The sequence below is a fragment of the Petromyzon marinus genome, chromosome 2 (genome assembly GCF_048934315.1).
Source record: "Petromyzon marinus isolate PM22_M1 ecotype Great Lakes invasive population chromosome 2, UKy_Petmar_22M1.pri1.0, whole genome shotgun sequence".
Taxonomy (NCBI): Eukaryota; Metazoa; Chordata; class Hyperoartia; order Petromyzontiformes; family Petromyzontidae; genus Petromyzon; species Petromyzon marinus.
Window position 1 is genome coordinate 12375320 of NC_133668.1, and position 25788 is coordinate 12401107.

At 43.5% G+C, this 25788-nt stretch overlaps 2 protein-coding genes across 3 annotated transcripts; both read right to left on the minus strand.

The window, feature by feature from the left end:
* Window positions 1–232: 232 nt before the first annotated feature.
* On the minus strand, window positions 233–7417 carry NUP42 (nucleoporin 42). Of its 2 annotated transcripts, none has more exons than XM_032962606.2 (8): window positions 7263–7417; window positions 3922–4318; window positions 3515–3609; window positions 3309–3382; window positions 3089–3169; window positions 1923–2001; window positions 1628–1699; window positions 233–1289 (listed from the first exon to the last, which is right to left on the minus strand). In XM_032962606.2, exons 1-8 carry the CDS (start codon window positions 7408–7410, stop codon window positions 874–876), a joined length of 1362 nt encoding a protein of 453 aa, XP_032818497.1. In that variant the 5' UTR covers window positions 7411–7417; the 3' UTR covers window positions 233–873. The 2 variants fall into 2 exon arrangements, with proteins under 2 accessions (XP_032818497.1, XP_075926136.1); XM_076070021.1 differs by lacking the exon at window positions 7263–7417 and adding an exon at window positions 4897–5233.
* A 2287-nt stretch (window positions 7418–9704) lies between these two features.
* Window positions 9705–25087, minus strand: LOC116947152 (phytanoyl-CoA dioxygenase, peroxisomal-like). The gene is made up of 9 exons (XM_076070025.1): window positions 24850–25087; window positions 20733–20794; window positions 19689–19799; window positions 18735–18903; window positions 17581–17662; window positions 16024–16205; window positions 14759–14908; window positions 13095–13229; window positions 9705–12177 (listed from the first exon to the last, which is right to left on the minus strand). Exons 1-9 carry the CDS (start codon window positions 24892–24894, stop codon window positions 12124–12126), a joined length of 990 nt encoding a protein of 329 aa, XP_075926140.1. The 5' UTR covers window positions 24895–25087; the 3' UTR covers window positions 9705–12123.
* Between the last annotated feature and the right edge of the window lie 701 nt (window positions 25088–25788).

Sequence of the window (25788 nt, forward strand, 5' to 3'; positions counted from 1 at the left end):
ATCTTTGAGTAACTTGGGAGGTACATTTTCAAATCTAGACAGACGTAGCACAATGGCTCTCTTGCAAATTACATAATAGAATCCCTAATGTTCAGTGAGGCAGATGTGCATTTTCATGGTTAATACATGAGCGTTATTAATTGGGGAGGCTGCTGAATTCGGACTGAACCATCTGCAACAATCAACGAACACACGACCGCGAGGCCACATTACCGACAGCACAAGCAACATCTACTTTCCAAAATGTTTAATGGTTCTGATATATATAAAACTTAAGATCCTTATACCAAACTTTCCTCGATACTGAATTGTGTTGCCATCTATTAGAATCTGAATTTAAACAGATTTTAAACAAGTGCTTATTAGAAAATAAGACTCGGCTTAAACAATTCGGCATATATTAACGATTTTAAAGTTAGGAATTCAATAATAAACTTAAGTGTACAACAATTCCAACAAATGTTTAACACAAACATGACAAAATGTACAGCCCACACGCTCCCAGTCAATCCACAAGTCAAACATTAAAACTTGGGTTGTGAAACCTTAACAATTGTTCCATACTACCTTGGAACAAAAAAATATATAAACAGGTTTCCCTCAATTTACAAAAGGGATAGGCTTCGCCTATCTTCCTTCCTACGTATCAACTGAATCATTAAAAAAATATTGAGATGGCTGTAGAATACCCATCACTGGCTTTGACTGACAATGGAGATGAGTTTTATCACAAGATTCAATGAGTTATGGGGACACTCCTCGCTTCTGGTACAATGACTAAAGCTACAATTTATCATTTGTAAAATTCACAGCAGAGTGGGGAAAAATATCCATGCCAATGCAATTACCGTACTCATGGAGTCTGACTTCAATTTAAATGGAAATCCGGAGAAGCCCTGGGGTGGGCGGCTTGAGCGGGATCTTGGTGAATGTGAACTTCTTTGCCTGGAACTGCTGCAGTTCTCTCTGTGTCAGCTCCTCATTGGGTGTGTGCAGCTCCCCCACTTTTAAGACCACAGAACTGGTAGGGGTTGTTGCCATTGACAATCCTGCTCCTTTGGCTCCAGCAGCTGGCAGTGAAAAGCTAAAATTCGCAGCCTGGATTGCTGGTTGGCTGGCCACCATGGTTGAGGGCTGCGTGTTGGAGGGCAATGAAAAGTTAAAGCTGCTTGCGGATGTGGAGGATCGGGCAACTTCAAAACCTTGACTTGATCCTGCGATTGCTGGCATCCCAAACGCAGGTGCTGCACCAGTGGCAAACCCGCTGTCTGTGGCGCTTTCTCCAAAACCTACACACGGTCAACAACATGATGAGTAGTATATTTTTTGACATTTAATCCAGGTTTGGTTGGATTATTTTGGGGGCGAGTCACCCAAATGCTGGTGGGCATGCAGATATTTTAAGCAGTTTCAGTCCAAAGACATTACCGAAATCAAATGTGAAGATTACTTTAAAATAATTTTAACCTTTTTTGTAACCAGCTCTCTGGGCCACTTGGTGATCCATTCCATCCCAATGTTATGGAGTGCCCGGTTGCCAACAGGATGTTACACATTTGACCAGAAATTAGAAAGTAGCTTTCCAATTATTAATATTTAGAAAAAATACAGAAAAACACGAACTCACCTAAAGACTGCGAATTGTTTGTGAAAGTTGGCCGAGAAGATGCAGGCTGTGAAAACCCTCCCAATGCTAATCCTACAAATGCACAAATATAAAGTTTAAGCATGAAATAAAAACAGAAAAAAAATTATGCCAAAGACTACAATTTTTATGTAACAAAACAAAAATGTCTGATTATACACGAATAAATATTAACGTCACTGCCATATGCAACTTCAGTCAAAAAGTAAAACGGTAACTTTACACACATGCTTAAAGATAAAAATATATAATTAAGTGGTCCTCTTTAATTCCTTACCCATTGGTTGGTTGAAGCAAGGCTGCGCAGAAATCCCAAATGCTGGCAATGCCTGGGGTTTTTTAATTAATTCAGCAATCTGAAAAGAGCATGCATCAAAAGAGATGTCCATGACGCATATTAGAATTTAATAAAACTAACGTTTTTCATATCATTTGTATGACATCACAAGTCAGTTAAATAAGAAGCTTGTGTGCTTTAACAAAATTTAATAAACTCAAAAAGTTGTCAAGTTACAAGTAAACTGATTTTATAAAGGATAAAGTTCAATTTGTATCATGAAACACTTGTGCAAAAATGGCTGTAAATGTCCATTCTATGTATCCTCACTTTACCTCAAAGCTACATTTCCTGTCATGACACTACCATAACTTGACAACAACTACAATTAGCACGGTTGGCTACGTACGGTGCGGAAGGACAACACACATGCAGCATATCTCGAAATCCATTTGAAAAGCTTGTTTTATGTAAAAAATATTGCATAATCCAGTCATGTTATTGTACAATACGTCATGGTATTGAAGTGGTTGCTTTGTGGTTTGTGTACTGCACTATGAATCTAACAACCTAGGTTCGATTCCCAACCCTGGCTAACTTCAATGGCGAGTAATATCTGAAACGGTGCTGACTATTCACAAACCCACATTGACCAGTGCGTTGGAAGCATGGTCAAACAATCCTCATGACTGACACAGCGCATCCAGCAGCAGACTGACAGAGCTGTGTTATACAGTGCATCATACAGTCATGTAAGTGAAGGCAGGTTATAGTTGAACTGAAAATCCAAATACGGTACATGCACCGTATATCACTTTGTCAAACTTGTTGGATGAGAGCTCCCAACACCATGCAGGTTGTGGGCGTCATTTTACCATACATTACCACGCTGGACAGTGCAGGTTGGTGCAAGTGGGTAGAATATACATGGGAAGATAGTGACGTAACAATGGATTGTGCTGCTGCCCACAACATAACTACAACAGCCTATAATGTGTTTTAGACATGGTTATCCATACAAGCACTGTCCAGGCTCGAACCTGCTTAGCTTTCTGAGATGTATCGAGATTGGGTGCATTCCAGGACGATTTAATCAGAAAAACACAATACTTGGGTACACTGAAGATATAAGAAAACAGGCTGTATATGCAACTCAAAACACGCACCAGAATATCCCGGGAGTTGGGGTTGGCTAGCTCAGACTTGCGTTGCCGCCACCTCTCCTTTAGCTGTGAGACCATATCCAACTACATGGCAAAAATGTGAAAATTGCATGAGTATTAAAAATATACAAAACATGACTTCGTAAATATTAGCCCCGACACTGGCATTTATACAAAATTTAGTAATAACATGAATGAACACAATGACATTTACATTACGTACATATTCCTGTAAGTTTGACATTCGACGTTTGTAGTACTCCAAGCGAATCTCTTCAGGTGACAGGTCAATAAAACCTTCAACAGAAACAGCATAAAACAAATTTACAGCCTTAATACCACATCACTTTCTTGTAAAATTATTTGAAAGTCCTCAAACTATTAAATCTACTTTCAAATACGATACTTCAAGTGCCATCATGAACAGACCTGTTATGCAAGCTCTTTCTTTTGTGGGCGCATAGCACGAGAGGTACCATAGCCCTGAGCTCTCCCAATGTTCCATGTCTTTTTTTATGTTGATGCTGTTCACACAACACACAAAACGTAACAGAACCAAAAGCTTGTGATACTGTTCTATTTCAAATGGTAGCCAATTAAACGGGTTTTTTCCCGTTGAGCTTTAAAAATGTTGACAAAATATTCAAAAGTTTTCTAGCAAAATTTCCCCTCCAAAATTGCAAATTTTATGTAATCTTTAATAAAAGACTAAATAATGTCAAATTACAAAGCTAGTTTTAATATGAAATTCCAAAAAAAGTTAGGCAAGTGATGAAATGCACAAATAGCCGATTAATCAATCCAGCTTTAAATAGGTATGTATGTATAGTACATACACAAGTTGAGCGATCTCGTCCACCTCGTCCATTTCACTGTTGGCATTGCTCAGCGCAGAGAATTTGTTTTCAGTGTGTATTCCTCCTGATGAACCACCACTTTTCCAAGTGCTTCCCTGCCAACCACCTCGTTGGCTCTGAAATCCGCCGGCACCTCTCCCACCTCGGCCTCCAAAGTCTTCCTCGTAGGCTCCCCTACCGCTGCGACCTCTTTCTCCACCTCCAAACCCACCAACTTGGTTCCTCCCATAACTTGTGCCGTCACTCTCATCCCCATATCTGCCACCGTGGTAGTCGCTCCTGCCTCCTCTGTTATAATTAGGGGTCGGGAGAAGGCCACCACCTCGACCCTGGTGCTGCTGGGGGTTTTGGAACCCATCTCCTCGGTTACTATATCCTGAAATAATGCATGGGACACGGATGGTACATTATTAGACAAGGAACACATGTTTGGGCAAAGAACAAAGACTGAACATGTATCCAATTCTGTGAAAACTCCAAAGAAATTTACCTCGTTTATAACATTACGAACCAAAGGGAATTATGTTTACGCATAAAGAACAACACAGGACTACAACATGGAATTTGGTCTCTTACAGCATTAAAATATAAACTTTATTGCACTTTGTAAATGTACAAGCCTGGATGAGGGCTTCCCCTCGCCGTGCAGGTCGTGGGACTTTATTTGACAATCGTTAACACCTGTTAGTGGGTTGGTTGGTGAAGGCTGGGAACAAAAACGTGGGAGCAGATAAATACAAAACAGCAAATTGATATTGCTGCACTGCCCTCTGCTGTCCACACAACGGCCAGCAATAGCTGAACCTGTCGCCTATCCAAGTTCAAAATTTAAGCTTTATAGATTTGACAAGATCTAACGCATTACGGGCGATTTGCTCATAGGCTAATACACTTTGTAGTGGTGCCAAAGTTTGCCGTTCAATTAGTTATATTGTATGAATTAAAGCATTTCACCTGTAAAAATCCTTGGATCGTCAAATGGCATACATAGCAAACACGTAATGGTGTGTATGCTGTACAAACATTACAAGTGCCAATACATTGTAGTGAAATGCCATTTATATACGGGAATCAGTATCTCAACAACAATGCGGACTTCCAACGAGGCGGTGAAAATGTATCTACAATCGACGAACGTTGGTTTAGATACAACAGGCACAGTTCAATATTGATTTGGAGCTTTCGAGACGGCAGGAATTAACTCTTTGGTTCTTTCGGTAAAATCACGTAGGTATAAAATAAAATAAATCACGTTTCGGGCGCAACACAAGCGTCCATCATCAAGTGGGAAAGCATGATCTGCTTACCTACGTGACTTTAACGAAAGAACCAGAGTATAGGCACAGTTCAATTGTAAGGTGTTGAGGAGAGCGTAGATTCGGCAGTTTATTGTGGCGTTACACGTGTTATGTTTTTGCTGTGACCGTGCGTAAAGTGGCAACGTCCCTTGTTTAAACGTTTTATTTTTCAAATTATGTTCAAGAGAACCAGTGTACAGTATTATTTTTCTTCCAGATTTTAGTTTATTTATTTTGGTATAGCCCTGTGAGTCATTCGGCTCTTGAATTGGGTGCGACCACAACAAACAAACAGAAACACGAACAAGAAAACATCTTAAAGTGACTATGCGACTGTGCAAACAGAAAATCCATGCAAAAAACAAAATATTCCTGAAAAAAGCATCGTACACCAACGCTGTGCAAAAAATCCCAGTGGGATGCAAGTCAAACAACAACCACCACAAGAAAACTTAGATTAAGGCCATCAGTCTTACTCCGTACTACAACAAAAACATGTCCAAACCCTAACAAACTTTTCCAAATCACCAAAAAATAAAAGCCATAATTGCAACGTAACAGTGATCACAGGGACTGTGACCGAATTTTTTACAATAAACTACATAACATGTAACTCCATAACCTAGAGTCATAGCTGGCTGCATGAGTTACTCCACAACAGAAGCATCAGTCGGAGTATCAAATTTTTCAATGCACCTTTAAGATCAGCACGCTAAATCAAAAATACAGATAATACTTTGCAGCGTCATCCGGAGCGAAACATTTTATTTTATGCCAATGAATAGCAGTGGCAGATGGGTAACTAAGGAGGTGTTAAGTAATGAGAGAGTGCGCCAGTTAGATGCAAGACGTTAGCAATTATAACAATTGCCAGTTATTCAGTTGCAATGTGCGCTGGTGATGTCAGTGGCGATAAAGGTCGAGCAAGTGTCTTTACAATTTAATTAACTTCATAGGGGAGGGTGGGAGGGAAAGGAAAATAAACACTTGAATTCCATATTCTTGGTTCTTTCGGTAAAGTCACGTAGAAGGGAAACAATAAAATAAAAAAAAGTTTAAAACAATACAATTATTTTTGTATTATTTTATTGTTTCCCCTCCTACGTGACTTTACCGAAAGAACCAAGAATATGAATCCCTGCAGTCACGAAAGCTTTAAATCAAAACTTGAATTGCAGCCACAGCGGACGCTCGGGGGGTGAGGGGGTGGTCACCTGAAACGTTAAATTATTCACAAAAGGTTTTTTTTGGGGGGTTAGATCGCGCGAGTCGAAATGTGTCGTAACCCTCCCACCACCCGACACAACCGGTAAAGGTTTAGTCACGTAAACAAAACGTTTGGTTCCAATCGGTTTACTCCTCCAAACCCACACTGACGTGCGCGACGTTTCGCGGGCGATTACAAACCAGCTTTGTGAGGCGATTTCCCCAGTGGTTAAACCAAACTATCAATGACATCAACCAGCAGCGGGCATTCTACATTTGAAGCTTTCGTGACTGCCAAGGATCCACACTCTTTGGTTCTATTCGGAAACGTCGTGATTTTATTTTTTATGTTTTATTTTTTACCTACGTGACTTTACCGAATAGAACCAAAGAGCAGCGGCATTGTCGGGCACCAAAAAGTTTTATTTTACAAACGAAGCCGCCGCCATCGGCGGCGGGGTTTGGGGTGGACTTTCAGTTTGCACAGTCACATAATCACTTTAAGATGTGTTTTTTAATGTTTTAATGTTTTTATGTTTGTTGCGGTTGCACCCGATTAAAGATTAAAGAGCCGAATGGCTCACGGGGCTACACCGAAATACATGGCGATCGCCATCTTGCCATCTCCCCGACAACGCGATTGGTCCGCGAGGGCCCACGTGACGCTAACCGACGCGCCCGATTGGTCACACGAAAAGTCAACCAAGCGGCGACGCCCGCCCCCCCATGAACGAATCAGAAAAAAACTCCGCCACTGGCTTCGTTCGCCCGCCCGCTCGCTCACTCACTCGTTCACCACGCGCGACCCTTCCCAACCTGAGTGCTGCGGCGAAGCCGGGTGCTCGTTCCAGCAGCGATCGCCGAAGCGGCAGAAGCCCTGCAGGAAGAAGCGGCAGATCACCATCGCGGCCGCAGCGTGCGCGTGGATCGATTCCTCGATTAATATGGAATTGAAGTTTGGCATCGATTCATCATCTCGCGAGCAATGCACGAATCGAGTCGTGCCGTGTGAATCGATTACCAGAATCATAATATATGGCGAGAACATAGATTTAATTTAGAATATATTTAATTATATTGGAGGAATCCGATGAGCTATAAAGCACTTTTTCTCACATATGTCCAGTTTTGTGGGTGATGGGAATGATGAAATGTAACGAATTCCATTAAACAGTAACATCGATCTCGACGCACACACGTTGCCAGTCATGGAATCGCGCGTGTTGAAGACGTTGCCCCAGACTGTCCCACCATGTGGCTTAATTTGACCATACTTCACCACGCTGGTCAATGCGCGTCTGGTGGGGAGGGGGTGGGGGCACACGTGAGAGAAACTACAGGACAACGATAGATTATGCTGTACAGTACTGCCATCTGCATACCTCCATAATGAGAGGTTTTTGGGTTAGATCGCGTAAATGTGTCGTTAAAACCCGCCACCACCCGACACAGCCAGCTCGTAAGGGTTGTCACGTGGATATTTAGTAAGGGGGTTGTCACGTAAACAGAACGTGGCCAATTCGTCACTAGCACAGCACACCGGTGCGTTGGAGAGCCAAGCCACAACATTTACAATCTGAGTACGACGTTTCGCCAGTAATTACAACTAGCTTCATCAGGCGACAGCCAGATTTGTGGAGAAGTTAACTGTTTAGTTCCTTATATAGAGGCGTAGATGTGTTGGGGGGGTATTACTGAGACAACGTACATTATGCATGTGCATTATGCGAGCCCTTTGAACTTGTCCTTCCTGTCTATTGTGTTGATTAAAATAGCCCTACCAATGGTAATGCCTTTTGTAGGCATGCATTTTAATAATGTATTATTTTATTATTCACTTCCACGCAGCACTAAGGCGGTAGCTATCCGAACGGTTAAAGTTATTTCGATTTCTTTCAATTTCGATATATTCTCTAATTAGTCTTGGCCAGTAGGAGCTAGTTTTGCACAACACTTCAACATTATCAAAATATATTGAGTGTCCTTGTTGGTACGCGTGTTCTGCTACTGTTGACAGCTGTATTTGTGATAATTTAATATTTCTCTGATGTTCTTTTAGTCTCGTGATTATTCGTCCTATTTACCCAACATAACATTTACCACACGTGCAGTTAATCCTGTACACACCTTCTGTTGATAGATTCGGTAATACATCTTTTATACCAGATATTAATTTCTGATATGAATCTGCATAATCTGCATACCTCTTGACTTAAAAGCTTTCGTGACTGCAGGAATTCATATTCTTTGGGTCTTTCGGTAAAGTCACCCATTTACGTGACTTTACCGAAAGACCCAAAGAATATCTGCATACCTGTCAACCCCTTATCAATGCCCCTACCTTATTACACACCAAAACAGACCTTATTGGTCAGCACGTGCCCTAATAAAGATCGACGTTCACCCCTCAAAGTCTCATCACAAGGGAGAAACAAAAACACATAGGCAGCTCTTTTTGCCCGTACTGAAACGGCTGTACGCCGCCGTGGACTTCAAAACTCAATTTCCCCTGGACAAGAATACGGGTAATCCGTATGGGTTGACAGGCATGCATCTGCACTGCCTACAACGCGTCTGATCTCTCGTCAGACGTGGAAAGCCAAGAGGGGCTTTTTGGAGCCGTGGTTTTGGCGCTTGGATGCAGCTACCACCACCCATTCTAGGTAATGGCCAGCAGAGAGCATTGTTTGGAAGAGCGGTGGGCCGATTACACGAAGCCACACTGTGTGTGATCCATTCTTGGTGAATCTCAACGGGCTCCGCGATTCACCCACCAGCAAGCTGTGAACAACAATTACCTGGATGGATTGAACCCTGTAATTTACTGCGTCCTTGTGCCATCTATTGGGAGTACAATTTCCTTTTTTTTAAGTTTAGGGGAATTTTTATTTGCCAGCAGCCGCAACGAAAATTTGTGCGCTTGTGTCGGGGTCTGTTCCGATTTGTCCTAAAATCCACAAAAACCACTCCCGATATTTTGTGATCCACCCGTGTATCGAGTAACTGAATTGCGTAGGGGAATCGTTATACCCAATCGACGTCTGGTAAGGGAAGTTGCTGCATGTGAATGAGTGTCGTTTTGTAAATTCGAGCAGAGTAGCGAGTTCGTACTGGACCTGCTATAAATGCTTTTTGGTCTTATAATCTGTACTTCAAATGAAAGAATTGCACAATGTATCATGCAAATCCGCGTCCTCGTGTTTTATATGTTACGTTTTCTCTTGATTATTTGAATAAAATTTCACATTGTAAAATAACTGCAACTTCACATTTTTATTTCAATCACAGCAGCCAAGAACTGTTCAAAAACGTCCAGCCAGCAATGCTGCCGGCAGTGTAATAGATACGACCATGAGAGTTAATGCCATTGTTGAATTTCAAATACACTTGGAAAAATAGAAGTGCGTTGGACGAAGCAGTAAGAGAAGTGTCGGGACCTGCAGGATTGTGATTGAACAGCGTGGATGAGACAAAACAGTTTAGCAGAGCGAGTTCTCAGTATTGGTGGAGAATTCAAGGAGCGAAAAGTTCATGGGAACAGCAACCACGGTAGTTGCAAAAGAAAAGTTATAAGGCGACTGGCCGCCTGTGAGCAAGTTACTTGAGCGCATCCGCCAATACCGGGGGGTCAACTTTGTACAGCAATTCGGAGTTAAAGGCTTTGGCGTTGAACAGAACATCCAAGCTCGTTCGATACCTCATAAGCCAGTTTAGCAATCCTATGCAGCCATTCCACGACAGGTCAGTGTGATTTTTTTTCCTGCTGGCCTCAAAGATTGGTGGTCGATGCGTGAGTTTCTTATTAAAGGCCACTAGAGGGGGTGCCAGCTGGCAAATCTCACTTGCAAATTGTCGTAGCAACGGGGGAGGGAAGTGAGGTGGGTGTATTTCTTTCAGATGCTGATCTATAAACTTCTCAAGAAGGGGATGGGGGGAGATATCGTATGACATTTGTTGCTGTTTGATTCGTAATAGGTTTGATTTTCAAAAATATATTTCACATTTATTACATCACCTATCGACAACATTAATACCGTATTTAAATATTGCCGATAATTCAGAATATATTGACTAAGTTTAAGTATTTTTCAGAAATTAAAAGTATAAAGTTAGCAACAAATATCGTGCAATATAGGTCTGATATATTACGCTTTTCAACGAGGGCCCTACATTAATAACAAATATAAAATATAATTGATGTATTTGCTCTGGAAAATATCAAAATAACAATTTTCAATGTTTAAAAGGGGAAGGGGGCTCAAAACGCACCCCCCCCCCCTGAACCACCACTGCTTCGTGATGTTTGCGTGCGAGGTCCCGTGAAGTGTGTTAATGTCCAGCAGTTGCCATACGAGCACGAGGTCATATGCGTGAAAGACCTGCTTTGATCCACAGAGTTAAATTTGTATATGAAAGTGTTCACAATACCCTAGATTAAAATCACAAAGTCACAATGCTGCATGGCTATCAATGGGCTAAAATATGCACTGCAAAGCCGCATAAAGTATATTAAATTGGATTTTATGTTATTTTAATTACTTTTATAGCTGCTTGCATTCATTAAAACTTACCAACCTAAATGTGTTTTTGTTGGTTTTAGCCGTTTGTATGGTATGCATTGTATGCACATGTAGCTGTGCATTATTACTTTAAAAGTACATTCAAACCTCCTTGATACATACATAAAACTATGTAATAAACGATTCTTTTAGATTTTTGCATGTCATACGATTGCATCAAGTCAGTGGTTAAAACAAACATTCATAATAGGGGGAACTCGAGGCGGAGGGAGGGGTCACCAAGATGGGAGGGTGCGACGGACCGGTGGTACAGCTCCCTCGATACTCTTTGGTTTTATCCGGTAAAGCCACGTAGGTAAAACACAAATTAAAATAAAAGAAACAAGTAAAACACGACGTTTCGGAGGCAACACAAGCTTCCGTCTTCAGGTAGAAACAGTCACAGCAAAAAATCGCTGCACCAAGTGCTGTGACTGTTTCTGTGACTGTTTCCGCCTGAAGACGGAAGCTTGTGTTGCCTCCGAAACGTCGTGTTTTAATTGTGATTTTACCGAATAAAACCAAAGAGTATGAATTCTTGCAATCACGAAAGCTTAAAATCTAGAAGCCCCCTCGATAAACTTCACTGTCAAACGTCCATGTACAAGGTTAAGTGCTGTAACTGTTACAGCATGTGTCCCCTAATACAGGGTGCTTCAAAAAATTGTATCACTTATATGGGACTATCGTTTTTAATGGCAAAAAGAATGGATAATGCACTATCACATGATAACAAATGCATGTTAATAGTTTCAAAAAGTCAGCGCCTCTACATGTTCACCATCATTGCCAACACATGCCTGGACCCTTGTCCAGGTGGTCTCTAGAGCCCGGAGGCACATTTCTTGTGGCATTGTTGCAAATTCTCGGGAAGTGTTAACATTTTTTGAAGCCCTCTGTATATGCCACGAAGGGGCATTGGGGTTCTAGTTCTTCACATTCCCACTCGCTATACTCACTGGTTCACATACACCCTGCACTATAATGGCATTGTTTTATTGTGACAAGTTATCGAATCGCTAAAGGGGGTTAATCGTGATATTCCTACGAACAATGATGTCCAGAAAGCTATGCAATGCTCGTGGCTGTCTTGATGGGCTGTGGGGCTGTTGGCAGCATCACAGTTGCAGTCTCTTTCCCTTCACCACCTTTGCCTTGAAGTGCCATATGTCCTGCAAAATCAGTGCATACGTAGTTATATTTCCAAGGTTAAACATGCTATCAAACTGATAAACGATTACAGTGGTAACAAATTTAATTAATAAAATGCATAAGCATACACGTGAAATATCTAGCTCAGATTAACAAACATGGATATTTGTATCCTTTTTGGTTTCATTAGTACCCCTCAGTTGAAGAGATATTGCTATTTTCTGCTCTCTTGTGGGTGCACATTGATGACATCACACCACCTATTAAAGTCCCAAGACTGAAGGACATTTGCACAATTCTAGCAACTGCCTGATGATGCTGGTTGTAGTTATTAGCAAAACGTCATGCCCACTTGATAAACGTCGTGAGACTGCTCTCCAATACACTAGTGTGCTGAAGCAGTAATAAATTGCCACATTTGCTCACGTGACAACTTTGTTAATTGGCTGTGCCAAGTGGTGGAGGGATTACGACACACATTTTACTTAAGCACTCTGACACAAACACTTATTATGAATCATATTGATCACAAAAGCCTAGGTGTTAAAAGATATTGCAGGTTTGATAATAACCGACTGTGGTGACTGATATCGTTGTACACTGTAGCAGTAACAACTACTATCACCCAGGATTCTCTTTAATATGAAACTACTGATTTCTGGAATCTCACCTGGTTATAAAGGCAATCCATCTCTCCTTAACCTCTACCGCCCTTGATAGTCTGGAACTGCCTTCTCAAACTTGTGAAACTGCCTTCCACTCAGCCATCCATGCTGTCAATTCCTGGCCCTGTTCAATTCCATGCTCAATAATAATGCCTGTTCAGTACATAATCTTAAGATCCGGACACATTTAGATAATATATATATATTCACATTGTATTTTATTTAATCTGAAACGAGTAATAGCGATATAAAAAGTATAAAAGAAAACTTACTCGAAGGGAGACCTTTACATCTTTGCCCATGACACGCCGAGCCATGTCAATGAGCTCCTCCTCTATGTTCTCCTGACTTGTGCCCTTTACATCAATGTAATGACACTGGCTGCTTGCAAAGTGGCAGGAGATGGACTGTGAAGGCAGAGGACACCATGCCATGAAAACTGTATATGCAGGCTATTAGTCATTAGCAAATGCAATTTCATGTTATATTCAGAACTTTGTCAATCCACTGACAGGTGAAGGCCTCCTCATGCCGCGTTAATCATGGGGATTGTTTGACCAGACTTCACCACGCAGGTCAGTGCAGGTTGGTGAAGGGGAACGAGACGACCAGGCAATGTTTCACTCACCACTGATGTTAGCCATGGTTAGGAATCAAACTGAAGTTGCCGGGTTCATAGCATAGTGTGATAATCACTGCACAAGTGGTCTACCCCAAGAAAACATCCCCCGTGAAATACACAATGGGCTTTCAAGAAAATGCTTTCAAACTACTTTACTTCCATATCATCTAAAACTGCTTCTTCTGAGCGTTTGACCCACTCGGTGGGGTCTGCTTCCCAAGTCCTCCCTCTCCTGTCTCTGATCCATCACCACCTCTATAGTAATACCGCACGCTCTCAAGTCCTTGTTGACAACTTCTCGCCATGTCTTCTTCAGTTTCTCCCTCCTTATCTTTCTCTCAACTTTTATGGTCTGAATTTTTTTCTCAATGTCGTCTTCCAACCTTCTGGCCACAAGCCGGAATAATATCTGAGTCTATTCTCACTCTACCTCTCCTCTACGAATGCTACTACCTTCACTTGGTGTCTCACTTCTTCATATCTCGCATCTTCTTCACCAACAACCCGAAGAACCCTGAGCCCCTCACTAGCTCCCGTTATATCGGCGCGGGCTGGGGCTGGCTCCGCCCCTCGCCCCGCCCACCTTCTAGATCTCTCGAGCTCTTCCCGAGAGCTCCTTTATACCACGTGACCACCCAGCGGCCCCTGTCCATCACGTGTCGTCAGGTCAACCAGCGTATCATGCCCCAACGTAACCCTGGCTGGCTGACACTCTCTCTCGCTTCCTCACCGGGAGCCCGCACCGCACACACTGTACTTGGTGCCTCTGCGCTAACCAGCGCTCACCCAAGCCCCGCTAAGGCTGGTACTATGCCCAGTAACCGGGCTGCACATAACGACAACATATTATCCGCCATGGCCTCACAAGCCCGGCACCGCACAGTGACATTCACAGTCGCTACACATGCACACTTGCCTAATTATCATCCTATACACATTCATTTTATAACTACATTCATAATAAATAAAAAGTGCAAAAAGACTAAAAACGTAACGTTTTGTCCAAGTATAACCTTCAGTGAATGGCATCAATTACTATTTTTTTTTCATTAGCTTTTATTGGTTTGAGTTCGATTTCCGGCCACAATTAACATCAGTGATATCTGAACCAACTCATGGCACGTCCTCTTTACCAACCTCCACTGATCAGTGATGCTAAGTCTGGTCAAACAACCCCCACAACCCACACGGAATGGAGAGGCAGTGGATAGACAAAGGGCTGAAAAATGTAAAATAAATATTTATCATATTGCAGCCAGAACTGGGACATTACTATTGCCAGCTGATTAATTGCATACACAAACTCACACAAACCTTGCGGAAACCGTTAGTGCGATTCATGCCAGAGCCATGGATCAGTAGAGGGTGAAAGAACACGGTGTCACCCTTTTCCATCGACAGGTGAAAGCGCGGGGCTGTTGAATCAAAGTCTCGCAAACCAAGGTACAGCTTATTCACACCTCCCTGTGCATACACACGTACACACACAAAAACAAATACATGAATGTTTGTGTCATCGGAATTGATAAATTGTTTGTGATCTCTCAGTTCTACTAGTGAGTAGTGATAACATAGCAATGTGCTGTGGAGTGTTATACTTGCCTGGGGATGGTTTCAATAAAACCTGAGGGTTTTTGGAGGCAACTTTGCAGAAGATACCATTTGTATGGCACAATATGTACCATTTGTACTCGCTAAGGTCAGGAAAGCAAACTGATATCATGCGTAGCTGGCAAATTGGTTGTCAACACCAAGCAGTATTCTGTGTAGAAGGGCCGATGAACTTCATTACAAAACAGTAAAATGGCATCAACATTTCACAATGAGGCCGAAATAATAAGAGAACTACCCGTTTGCTTCTCCACATTTTTACGCATTAGGTTTTGGCTGCGAGGTGGCCAAGAAATGGTAGTATGGCAATAAACTCTTGAATCTAATCGTGCGGTGTTTTCATTATTACCTGCCTGGTAGAGAGCCTTAATAATAAGTGAAGCTTTGCTTGGTTAATAAAGGATATTCACTAATAATTAAGAAAAAAACAAGTGCATATTAAAACACGGCCACTGATGAAGAAAATGAAAGAAAATCTTAAAAGTGTGCAAAGAAGCAGAGGTGGAGTTCCTCTGAGAGATAGAAAGAGGAAACAGATAAAAAAAAACCACACGCACAGGTTAAATAAATCGTATTGACGTGTTAATGATATACTTTTGAAAAAACAAAAATCGTATTAACTATTTTAAACAAGAGTGGGCTTGGGCAGGGCACATCACTCAAAGAGATGATGGCCAAAGTGGTGGTCAAAGTGGTAGCCAAAGGAAGGTACGCACCCGAGAGGACGTCCACCAAGAGGGACAGAGTGATCAAATCGGCTCGTGTTCAGCGGCAAGATGGATTGTCGTATGGAAAGACCACAATGGATGGCAATGGATTGTGTTGACTTTTATTCAGCAGCGGATAGATTATGGCTGACTGCAATGCATTAGCAATAACGAAATAAACCTGTATTAATCAATTGCTTCCTGGAGAAATTGAGTTGCTCGAGCAAACCGGCCACTGAGGACGCAACAAGCACATCCCACCTCCCACTTTGGGTACGCGTGAGGCTTAAGGTCTCCCTTGTGTGTGCCGGGGAGGACCACCAGGGTGCCGTTCTCTCGGTCGATGTGCTGCATGGCGGTCCAGGAGCACACGATGCGCTCTGCAGGCCGGAACGGGAAGAAGTGGAGATCCTGGTGCAGTGGATGTCGCGAGGACTTCTGGCCTGCGGAGATAGAGATAACCTCAAGGTCGAACAAACAAGGCTGTGCGTGGACAATGTTATCCCTCGGTGTGTACTTATTCTATGACATCATCCAAGAATCAAATCACCCGAAATAACTAATTGTCCACAAGATCCAACCACCCAGAGTACATCTGACCTCATCATATCTCACAAGATACATAGGGTTGAGCCTGGATAGTGCATGAAAGGACGAGCACCAAGCATAAAACAGGTGTTGAAGGGCTGCTGTGGGATTATGTTGTCAGTGCAGAGGAGTTGCAGAAAAAATATTCCATTGTTGTACTGTACTATTCTCCAACATCTATGTGCCCTAGTTTCACCAACGTACACTTGCTAGCCTGGTGAGGTATGGTCAAATAATCCCCACAACCCAGCAGTGGTTTGACAAAATGGTTGTACATGTACACATGTAATGATAACCCTCCTCCAGTGAACCAATACATTCTCACAGTTCAGGCTAATATAATTTGAAGGAATCATCTTTTCTTATCGCATTTTTGGGAATCTTGTGTATCGTATTTGTCATGATTTTTTGCCTCATTTGCAATTGTGTTTACTCTAGTACCTCAAGTATAACATGTGTAAACAATTTGCATTGAATCTCCAATCAAAATGTAAACGTATTTGGATTGCATGTGTAGTGAAATAGAATGGGTCACTACGGCACCTAGCGCCAGTTACTGATAGAGGGGAACTGGGAGTGGAGTAGCCCTCTCTGCCAGTAGGGCATGCAAAGTCATGAAACGGGTCCCTAGGGGGCGTAGTTCTGGTGGCTGGCAGACAGGGGACATCTGAGGGCGTAGCAGCCTGGTTGGCTGGCAAGGGCACGTGATAGGCCAGGGTAAGGATGTGGGCCAAAGGTGACAGAAGGGACATGTGGGGTATGGCCCAGACCCTTCTGGTAGGTTCCAGAAGGGGGCGTGGCCGAGGACGGAGCCAGGCCACGCTGGGGGGCATAAAAGGGAGGACACGACGCTGGGTCGGGGCTGTCTGCTGAAATGGAGTCCTCAGTGCTACGTCTTCCCCTGGGTCTTCGGTCTTCGTGCTCGGTAAAGTGGGTGAGTCAGGCAGTGTGCCGACTGTCCTGACCCCGTTTATGTATTTATTCCATTGTGGTCCATAGAATAAACGTGTTGCCTCCTGAGTTAGTGTGTCTCTCAGTGAACCCATCACATATGTAATTTGTTTCTGTGACCCCTGCAGCCACTAGGGGTGCTACATTCACCACAATAAAAAAATGTTTTTTTAATCAAATCGCGACGCCAAATTATGTCAGTTCACCAAATAGCATTTGCAGAAAATGGTTACATTAAGGAATTAATCACGACGGGTAAAACATATTTTAGCCTTATACCAGGATCGGGCGGCTTGTTGATGAGCATGCTGTGAACAGCCATGATGTCCGGCCCTGTGAAGGACTCCACATATTTCAGGATCTGCACATAGATGGATATTGGATGTCAGGGGCTGGTGGTGTGAAACGACTCAGGTTGTTACTGCATAGGTTTTGGAGTTTGTGCTATACAGCTCTCCGATGCGTTTTCAGGTTTTAACCAGGGGTGGAAATGGGTCAGTTCCTGTGATCCGGAATCAACCAGGGGCAAGTGTGGCGGCGGGTAGTCTATGCATATATATAATTTGCAAGTGTCTCTCCATCACTCTCCGGATCTCCAGAATGTTACATGGGACAAAAACATGAATGCAAATTAACATGCTGCTAAAACAGGCAAAGCATTTTAATTTATTAGTCATTCTCACGTGCCCAACCCCCCTTGCGCTCAGGCTCAGTTGATACGATCCAGATCTGACGTTTTGCTCCACGTGCTTATTTAGGAAGTGATGTAATTGAAGAATCTCTCAGCACATGGAGCAATATGAAACCCGGAAACACATCAGACAATTCAAGTTGTTATCTCTCAAGTATGAAAGCTTTTCATGCATGGAATATTATATCTGCGTTACATTTACAAATCATATCATTATCATTGTTTAAATGTGCTATTGGATTCACTAGTCAGACAATATGGATTCAAATGCAATAAAAGCTCAGAGGGAACATTTTATTTTTAGATTGTTCCTTAACTTTATGGAAAGGTGTTAGAGAACAAAACCAGATATCACAAAACTGCTTTTTATCCCTTAAAGTGATCTCTAACAGACTATGGGGCGAACATACCCACTCACCTTGTGATAAGAGTAATGTTCATTGTATGACAGTCAACTTTACAGAATCGAGCCAAATTAATTGCAGATACAAATTTCATACGCTCGTTTTTAAGACCACCACTAAACTTGAGAACCCCATTTATTCCCAGGTGGTTGCTTGGATGAGAACCCAGGATCTCAGGGATGCTACCTCAGTACTCTGACCTCTGAGCCACCTGGCCACCTCATATTAAGGGAATATTTTGCTAAGATGTTTTTATAAGCAGCCACACAGATTTGTGCTAGTTTTTTTTCCTTCCCAGTGGAACAATAACATTTGGAAATGAAAAGGTGTCAGTCTACCTCTGGAAGCTGGCAGTACTGAAAGAGGATGGGGTCCTCTTGAAAGTCCTGGACCTTGGTGACGGAACTATGATCTTGAGCGACCTTGGACTTGGCGATGGCGATGTCTCGCATGATCGTTATTGCTGGGACGGTGACCTCCCGCCGGCAAATCCTCTCAAAACGATCCCTTTCAACGCACACCGTTACAACCAGTTTATAATTTCAGCCGGAAGATTCCGAACCACTGCACGGTAATCATTCTGACACTCCACATACATTTCGCCTTTGGTACTGTAATTTGTGCATAGGATTACAAAATTACATGAATACAGTATTATGGATAGGCATACCTTATACTTTCGTGGTAGTACGTTATGCCAATAATCCATACTCTAAACCAGCCTATGAGCATTGCAGAAAATAGTGAGCGAGAAGTCCTGGTTACAGCAAATTGTTTTAACTTGACATGCGTTTACATTAGCCATGTAACTAGGGCCAGATTTAGGTATGTTTTCCCCTGGCACATGGGAGCAGAAAAACCCACCCTATCTTCATTGCCCCAACCATACACACACACACACAAAATTCACCGCTCCGTCTACTACGATGCACTCCAATTAATAAATCCATAACGTGAATGAACAGTGCCACTTTTCTTCATAATAAATGGAATGTATATATTTTTTCGTGGGCCCCTCTGAAGGTTTGGCCGGTGGACAAATGTGCCATTTACCCCCAATGTTGATGCATTGTCACGATTTGTGATGCGATTCTATGAAATAATCTTCATACCTACAAAATATATGAAACACAAATCATCAATATTTACATGCACGATTTTATGTTAAATGCCTAATTTATAGCATGACAAGTGACTTTAGATATACTTTCATTCAGTGTGGCTTAATATCACGTCTAGCAAGTTTTAGTCATGTTTTATGTTAAAAAGAATATTCACAAAATTGTAATAACCTGTATCTCTCCAGGTCTTCATCTGTCACCAGCCCCTTGATGACAATAAATCCATTGTCTTCATAGAAGGCTCTCTGCTCTGGTGTCAGAATCCCATTGTCCAAAGTGTACCTTGCCAGAATCATTGTGAAAAAAAAATTCAGTGTGTGCATTATCTTAGCAATAATCATGTGTGTACATATACCGCCCTTTGTCAAGCCAAGCCACTGTTGGTGCAGCACATCTCCACAGCATGTGGATCATGGGGGTTAGATGACCAAATTCACCATGCCAGTCAGTGAGGGAATTTAATTTTAGAATCTTATACGGGAGCATAGACATGCAGTAGGTCAATGTATTTTGCTGCACTGTCTTCTGCTGCTCATCAGATAGACCCAAACGCCTGTGACAACCTGTTTGCGCATGGTGAGCCATCCAAAACACTATCCAGGCTCAACTGTCTTCCGAGATCTGATGAGATTCGGTACATTCCAGGTAATTTTGGTCATTTGCAGCAATAACGATTTATTTAAAATCAAGGGTGTGATTTAGTTTTTGGAGGCCTATTAATTCAGGCACAGCATTATGGTGATGTGTTTTTCATTCGCTCTGAAAATATAGTGTGCCCCACTAAAATCAACAGGCCCTCTGCAAATATGTAAATTACAACCCAACATGTTAGGTGTTTATCCAAGTCAATGCCAACTTGCCCATTCCACGAAAATCTATGAAAATGACAAATCCACCATGTCAACTTTCACAAATCATTCTTACACACAGCCAGAGCCCATGTAAATTTGGGCTTTGGCACCTCTAATAAAAAAATGGCAATTGCCCTAAACAGTAACTTCAGCATTTTCTTGCTGTGGTTGTTCCACTTGATGAAGATTGCTTGTGTTGCGATCGAAATGTTGTGATTTGTTTTTATTTTACTTCTACCTATGTGACTTTACCAAAAGAACCAAAGAGTATAACTTATTATGTAAATATATTACTTTTAAGGCAATGTTCTTGACATAGATTTATAAGTTGGTATTCATCCAGCCATATGTGAGAGATGCCAACCTGAACTTGGATGAAAGGCCGTGTTGGGATGTCACCGCACCTTGTGAAACAGGATTTGGGCTCTGATGACCGTGTTAAGGAAAATGAACAAATGTAAACAATGTTAAACGTAAACAATTTTGAGGCAGGCCTCAGCAGATTCCCCCTCTTTTTCACCTGAAGACGGTTGCTTGTATTGCGATCGAAACGTGATATATTTTTTCTACCTACGTGACTTTACCGAAAGAACCAAAGAGTATGGATTCTTGCAGGCACGAAAGCTTCAAATCAAGAGTAAACTATTTTGATAAATACACCCACACAAAGGCTGCGAGCAACATAGAATGGTTATACATCTGTATTTTGTAAGCTTTGCATTTTAAACCATATATGAAAAATTACATCAAGTTGGTTATTTCAGGATCTTACGGAGCACAAATTCTTGGTATGGTGTACTAAGGTAAAGGTTTAAGCAGGGGTGGGGAACCTTTTTTCTGCCAAGGGCATTTGGATATTTAAACATCATTCGCGGGCCATACAAAATTAAATTTATGTTGCTATGAAAAAAGCGCCTAGATTTATTGAATTTCGAGTCATGCGGTTGCCTTGGCAGGGCGAGACGAAATGATTTTGCGGGCCTTATACGGCCCGCGGGCCGGACGTTCCCCACCCCTGGTTTAGGGTAAGGGTTTAGGGTTTATGCTCAGGGATAGCAGTACCTAAGACTGATTATCTTGCCACAGATAATAACGCTAATTATTATACACACATTCACGTATAGCTCATTGTCAATCCACTGCTGGATGAAGTACTCATGCCCAGTCATAGGGCTTGTTTGAACACACTTCAGAAAGCTGGTCCATGAAGGGGTCAAACCCAGGACAGATTCAGATATCACTCGCCATTGATGCTAGCCGTGGCCATGAATCAAACTCAGGTTATGGACTGATAGCAACGGTGATTGAACCACTGTGCCATTGCTCCAATGCATAATAATTATTGGCCACTTGATTTTTGCCACTCATCTTATTGCCCACTTATTTGTGTGTGACTGGAATAACCAGTACACAAGTATAAAATCCAATATTTTGATTATCCAATGCTGCTGTGGTGTTAGCACACTGGGGCCTTTAAGGTCAAATACTCTTAGCTCTATTCGTTCTCCCGGCGTGGCAGCTTAAAGGGCTAAATATTTTAAATACTCCCTCTTTTTATCCAGCACTATAATGGGTAAAGTGTGGGCACTCCATTGTGACTGGCCAACATGGCAGTTTAAGCCCTCTCTAGATAGTGGAGGCTTTTCTGGTAGCGGTGGCGTGAGCGAGCAATTGTAAGGCTGCACCTTTATTTCCTTTGTAGTGTTTTTATTTCACGCGGACTTCTTATTTTTCTCCTGTCACTTTTTATTGAACAGAACTCCTCGCGTTCAACACCCCGTAACGCCGTCACAACTCTCCCACTTGCGCTGTTCACCTGCTTCGCTCTCTCCGCAGCTGGCCTATCACTACACCCTCTAGTAGCTTCCCACCGTACACTCTGCTAGCTTCTCCACTGCTAGCCTTCCGCTGTACACTCTGCTAGCTTCTCCACTGCTAGCCTTCCGCTGTACACTCTGCTAGCTTCTCCACTGCTAGCCTTCCGCTGTACACTCTGCTAGCTTCTCCACTGCTAGCCTTCCGCTATATACTCTGCTAGCTTCTCCACTGCTAGCCTTCCGCTGTACACTCTGCTAGCTTCTCCACTGCTAGCCTTCCGCTATATACTCTGCTAGCTTCTCCACTGCTAGCCTTCCGCTATACACTCTGCTAGCTTCTCCACTGCTAGCCTTCCGCTGTACACTCTGCTAGCTTCTCCACTGCTAGCCTTCCGCTATATACTCTGCTAGCTTCTCCACTGCTAGCCTTCCGCTGTATACTCTGCTAGCTTCTCCACTGCTAGCCTTCCGCTGTATACTCTGCTAGCTTCTCTACTGCTAGCCTTCCGCTGTACACTCTGCTAGCTTCTCCACTGCTAGCCTTCCACTGTACACTCTGCTAGCTTCTCCACTGCTAGCCTTCCGCTGTACACTCTGCTAGCTTCTCCACTGCTAGCCTTCCGCTATGTACTCTGCTAGCTTCTCCACTGCTAGCCTTCCGCTATATACTCTGCTAGCTTCTCCACTGCTAGCCTTCCGCTATGTACTCTGCTTGCCTCTCTACTGCTAGTCTTCGCGCACTCACACTTGGGATTCCGCTAGCCTCTCTACTGCTAGCTTGTCTGCCCTCACTTCTCCAACCTCGCCCATCCCTCCAGTGGGGGATTAGCCATCACCGCTGGAGAGGACGAAGTGTGGAGAGCGGGCCCCAGACTTCTCTCGTCTCCCCTCTTCTTTTCACGCCCACCAACTCCTCTCCCTGCCTCACCCGTTCGTATTCATCCTCCTCCTCATTAAACGCCCTAATTAAGCTAGCGTCCTCCCGTCGCCTCAATCTGCAGACTCCGAGGCGCCTACTCCGCGCCTGCATTTGCCGCCAAGATGCACTGCTATGCATCTTAATTGGTCGTCTCTCTCTCTTGCGTTGCTTTCTCTCTCACAGCACCTGTTCGCCCTGATGTGACCTCACTGTTCGCCCTGATGTGACCTCACTGTTCGCCCTGATGTGACCTCACTGTTCGCCCTGATGTGACCTCACTGTTCGCCCTGATGTGACCTCACTGTTCGCCCTGATGTGACCTCACTGTTCGCCCTGGTGTGACCTCACTGTTCGCCCTGATGTGACCTCACTGTTCGCCCTGATGTGACCTCACTGTCCGCGGCTCCTCACACGTGCATGCACACTGTGTGCAAAACCCCACGCGCGTTACTCTTTAAAAAGTCTCAACTTTAAACATTAAATGAGGCCAATTCACGTTCCTTGAATAATTATAAACCATTTGCCGGTACAAAGCGCTGGCTGAAAACAGACGTGGGGGCTAATGTGCCACTTGCCGCCCACCCGCCACTATCAATCCACTGCTTGACTAAGCCCTCCGCAGACCGCAGCCTTCCGCAATGTAAACATCCACCCGGCACCTGATTTCATCGTTACATTTCCCTCGGTGGACGTCCTCTCAGACGCGTTCCTCCATTCCTCGGCTGTAGGTACAATAGCAAGTGGCTTTACTTGTAGTACCAGTATCGTGTTGGACTACAGCCGGTTCAGAACTGCAATGCTCCAAGTAGCAATGCGTGGCGCTCATCTCCGAGTCAAGAGGTGGGGTAATTCCATCGTCCTATGTCTGCGGTCTATACAAACTGACTTGACGGCCACGGATGAATTCCCAGTGGTACTTATTTTTTTTTATAGACCGCGATGCGACGATTGGGCTAAAATCAACCCACCGGGATTCATCACGAACGCAACTTCCACGTCTCGTCTCGTCGTCCGAGCATAGCGCCACCCGCTCGGACTTCGTTCTTAATCGTCGTCTGACTCAACTTTGGCCGTACAAGTGCACTTAACATGACGCTTCAACCTTATAGAACGTGTGCATTTAACGTACGAACACAAAACAGTTACGAACAAGGCAGGCGTCTCTGTTGCAACACGACCAGTGTTGTCAAACCAAAAAAGTCAGTGGCATAGTTTGCTTGGAGTGGGCCCTGGCGCAAGCGTTGAAACGGCCCCCCCCCCTCTCCAATTCAACACCCACCCCCCCTCTCTCTCTCTTCCCTGGTCGCTTGTGCAATTCCCTAGGCCCCTCCGGTCCGGGAGTCCCGGTGCAGTAGCACCGCCTGCACACTCGACAACTACGCCACTAGCCACAAGAACAGTCACTGCACAATGAACATTCCGTAAAAAAAGCACGGCGCGTCTCAACAACAACAAACCACCGCGCAGAGCTTTGAATTTCACCGATTAACTCAGCCAATGTAGGCACACACACACACCATCGCCCAAGAGAACCGCGTGGCTACGAAGTGCGCAAGCCATGGCCGGCGTGCCCTTTGCTCTAGTCGCCCCATGCCCGCTGGCTTAAGACCCCCCCACCCAGCACGGTAAACAAGGCTGGAACGTCGGGCCCACTGGTTCAGCGTCTCCTGGGCTGCTGGCAGTGAGGCGGCTGCTCGTCGTCACAACATTGGCCAGCGTACGTGGCAGTGTCTGCAAAAGGATACGGGCCGGAGATGGCCCAGGAACAGGCGAAGTCGCTGCTCCGCCATCGTCTGCGGGGGAGGGGGGGGGCCCGCTGCGTTCCAAGTCCAAAATCCCGCGGGGTCAACTTCCTCCTTGGCTGGGACGCGTCGGCAGCTGCGCTGCACGCAGTGGGTGGGATCCAACCAGCCAATCGGTGAATAACCTTCCCCCCCCGAAAGGCAACTCAAGTTTGAGTTAATTTTTGTTTGCCGTAATGATGACCCCGTTTGCCAGACTTCCGGCTTTATTACAAGGGGGAGGTAACGCGATGCGTGCGCACAGCGACAACAAAACAAAACAGAAACCATAAATACATACCTGTCAACACTTTGTCAGTGCCCTACCTTATTACAGACCTTGTTGGACATTATAAATCTCAACGTTCATCCTTACAAAGTCCCATCACAAGGGGACAAACACAAACAAATAGACAATGTATTCATTTATTTTTTGTTACCCGTATTGAAACGGCTGTACGCCATATGGATATAAAAACTACATTTCCCTGAACAAGAATACGGGTAAACCGTTTGGGTTGACAGGTGTGTAAATATTGCAGAGAACGAGTAACAGAGTCATTGAAAATATTACACGACTATCGCTGAACGATTATTAACTCGATACGTCCATCAATAATGGTGGGGTCTTAAAAGGAAAATATATTACTCATTGGTTTTTTCGGTAAAGTCACGTATGTAGTAAAATTATATTAAAATAAATCAGTCACAAATCAATCAATCACGACGTTTCGACCGCAACACAAGCGATCTTCATCAGGTGTAAAAAAAACAAATAGCACATAATGTTGTGATTCATTTATTTTAATAATAATACTGGTAGGAACGAAGTTGTAAACTGAGTGTACCAGCCTGCAATAGATGAATGTGTCCGTCCGTCCGTCCCCTTTCAATACTTTAACG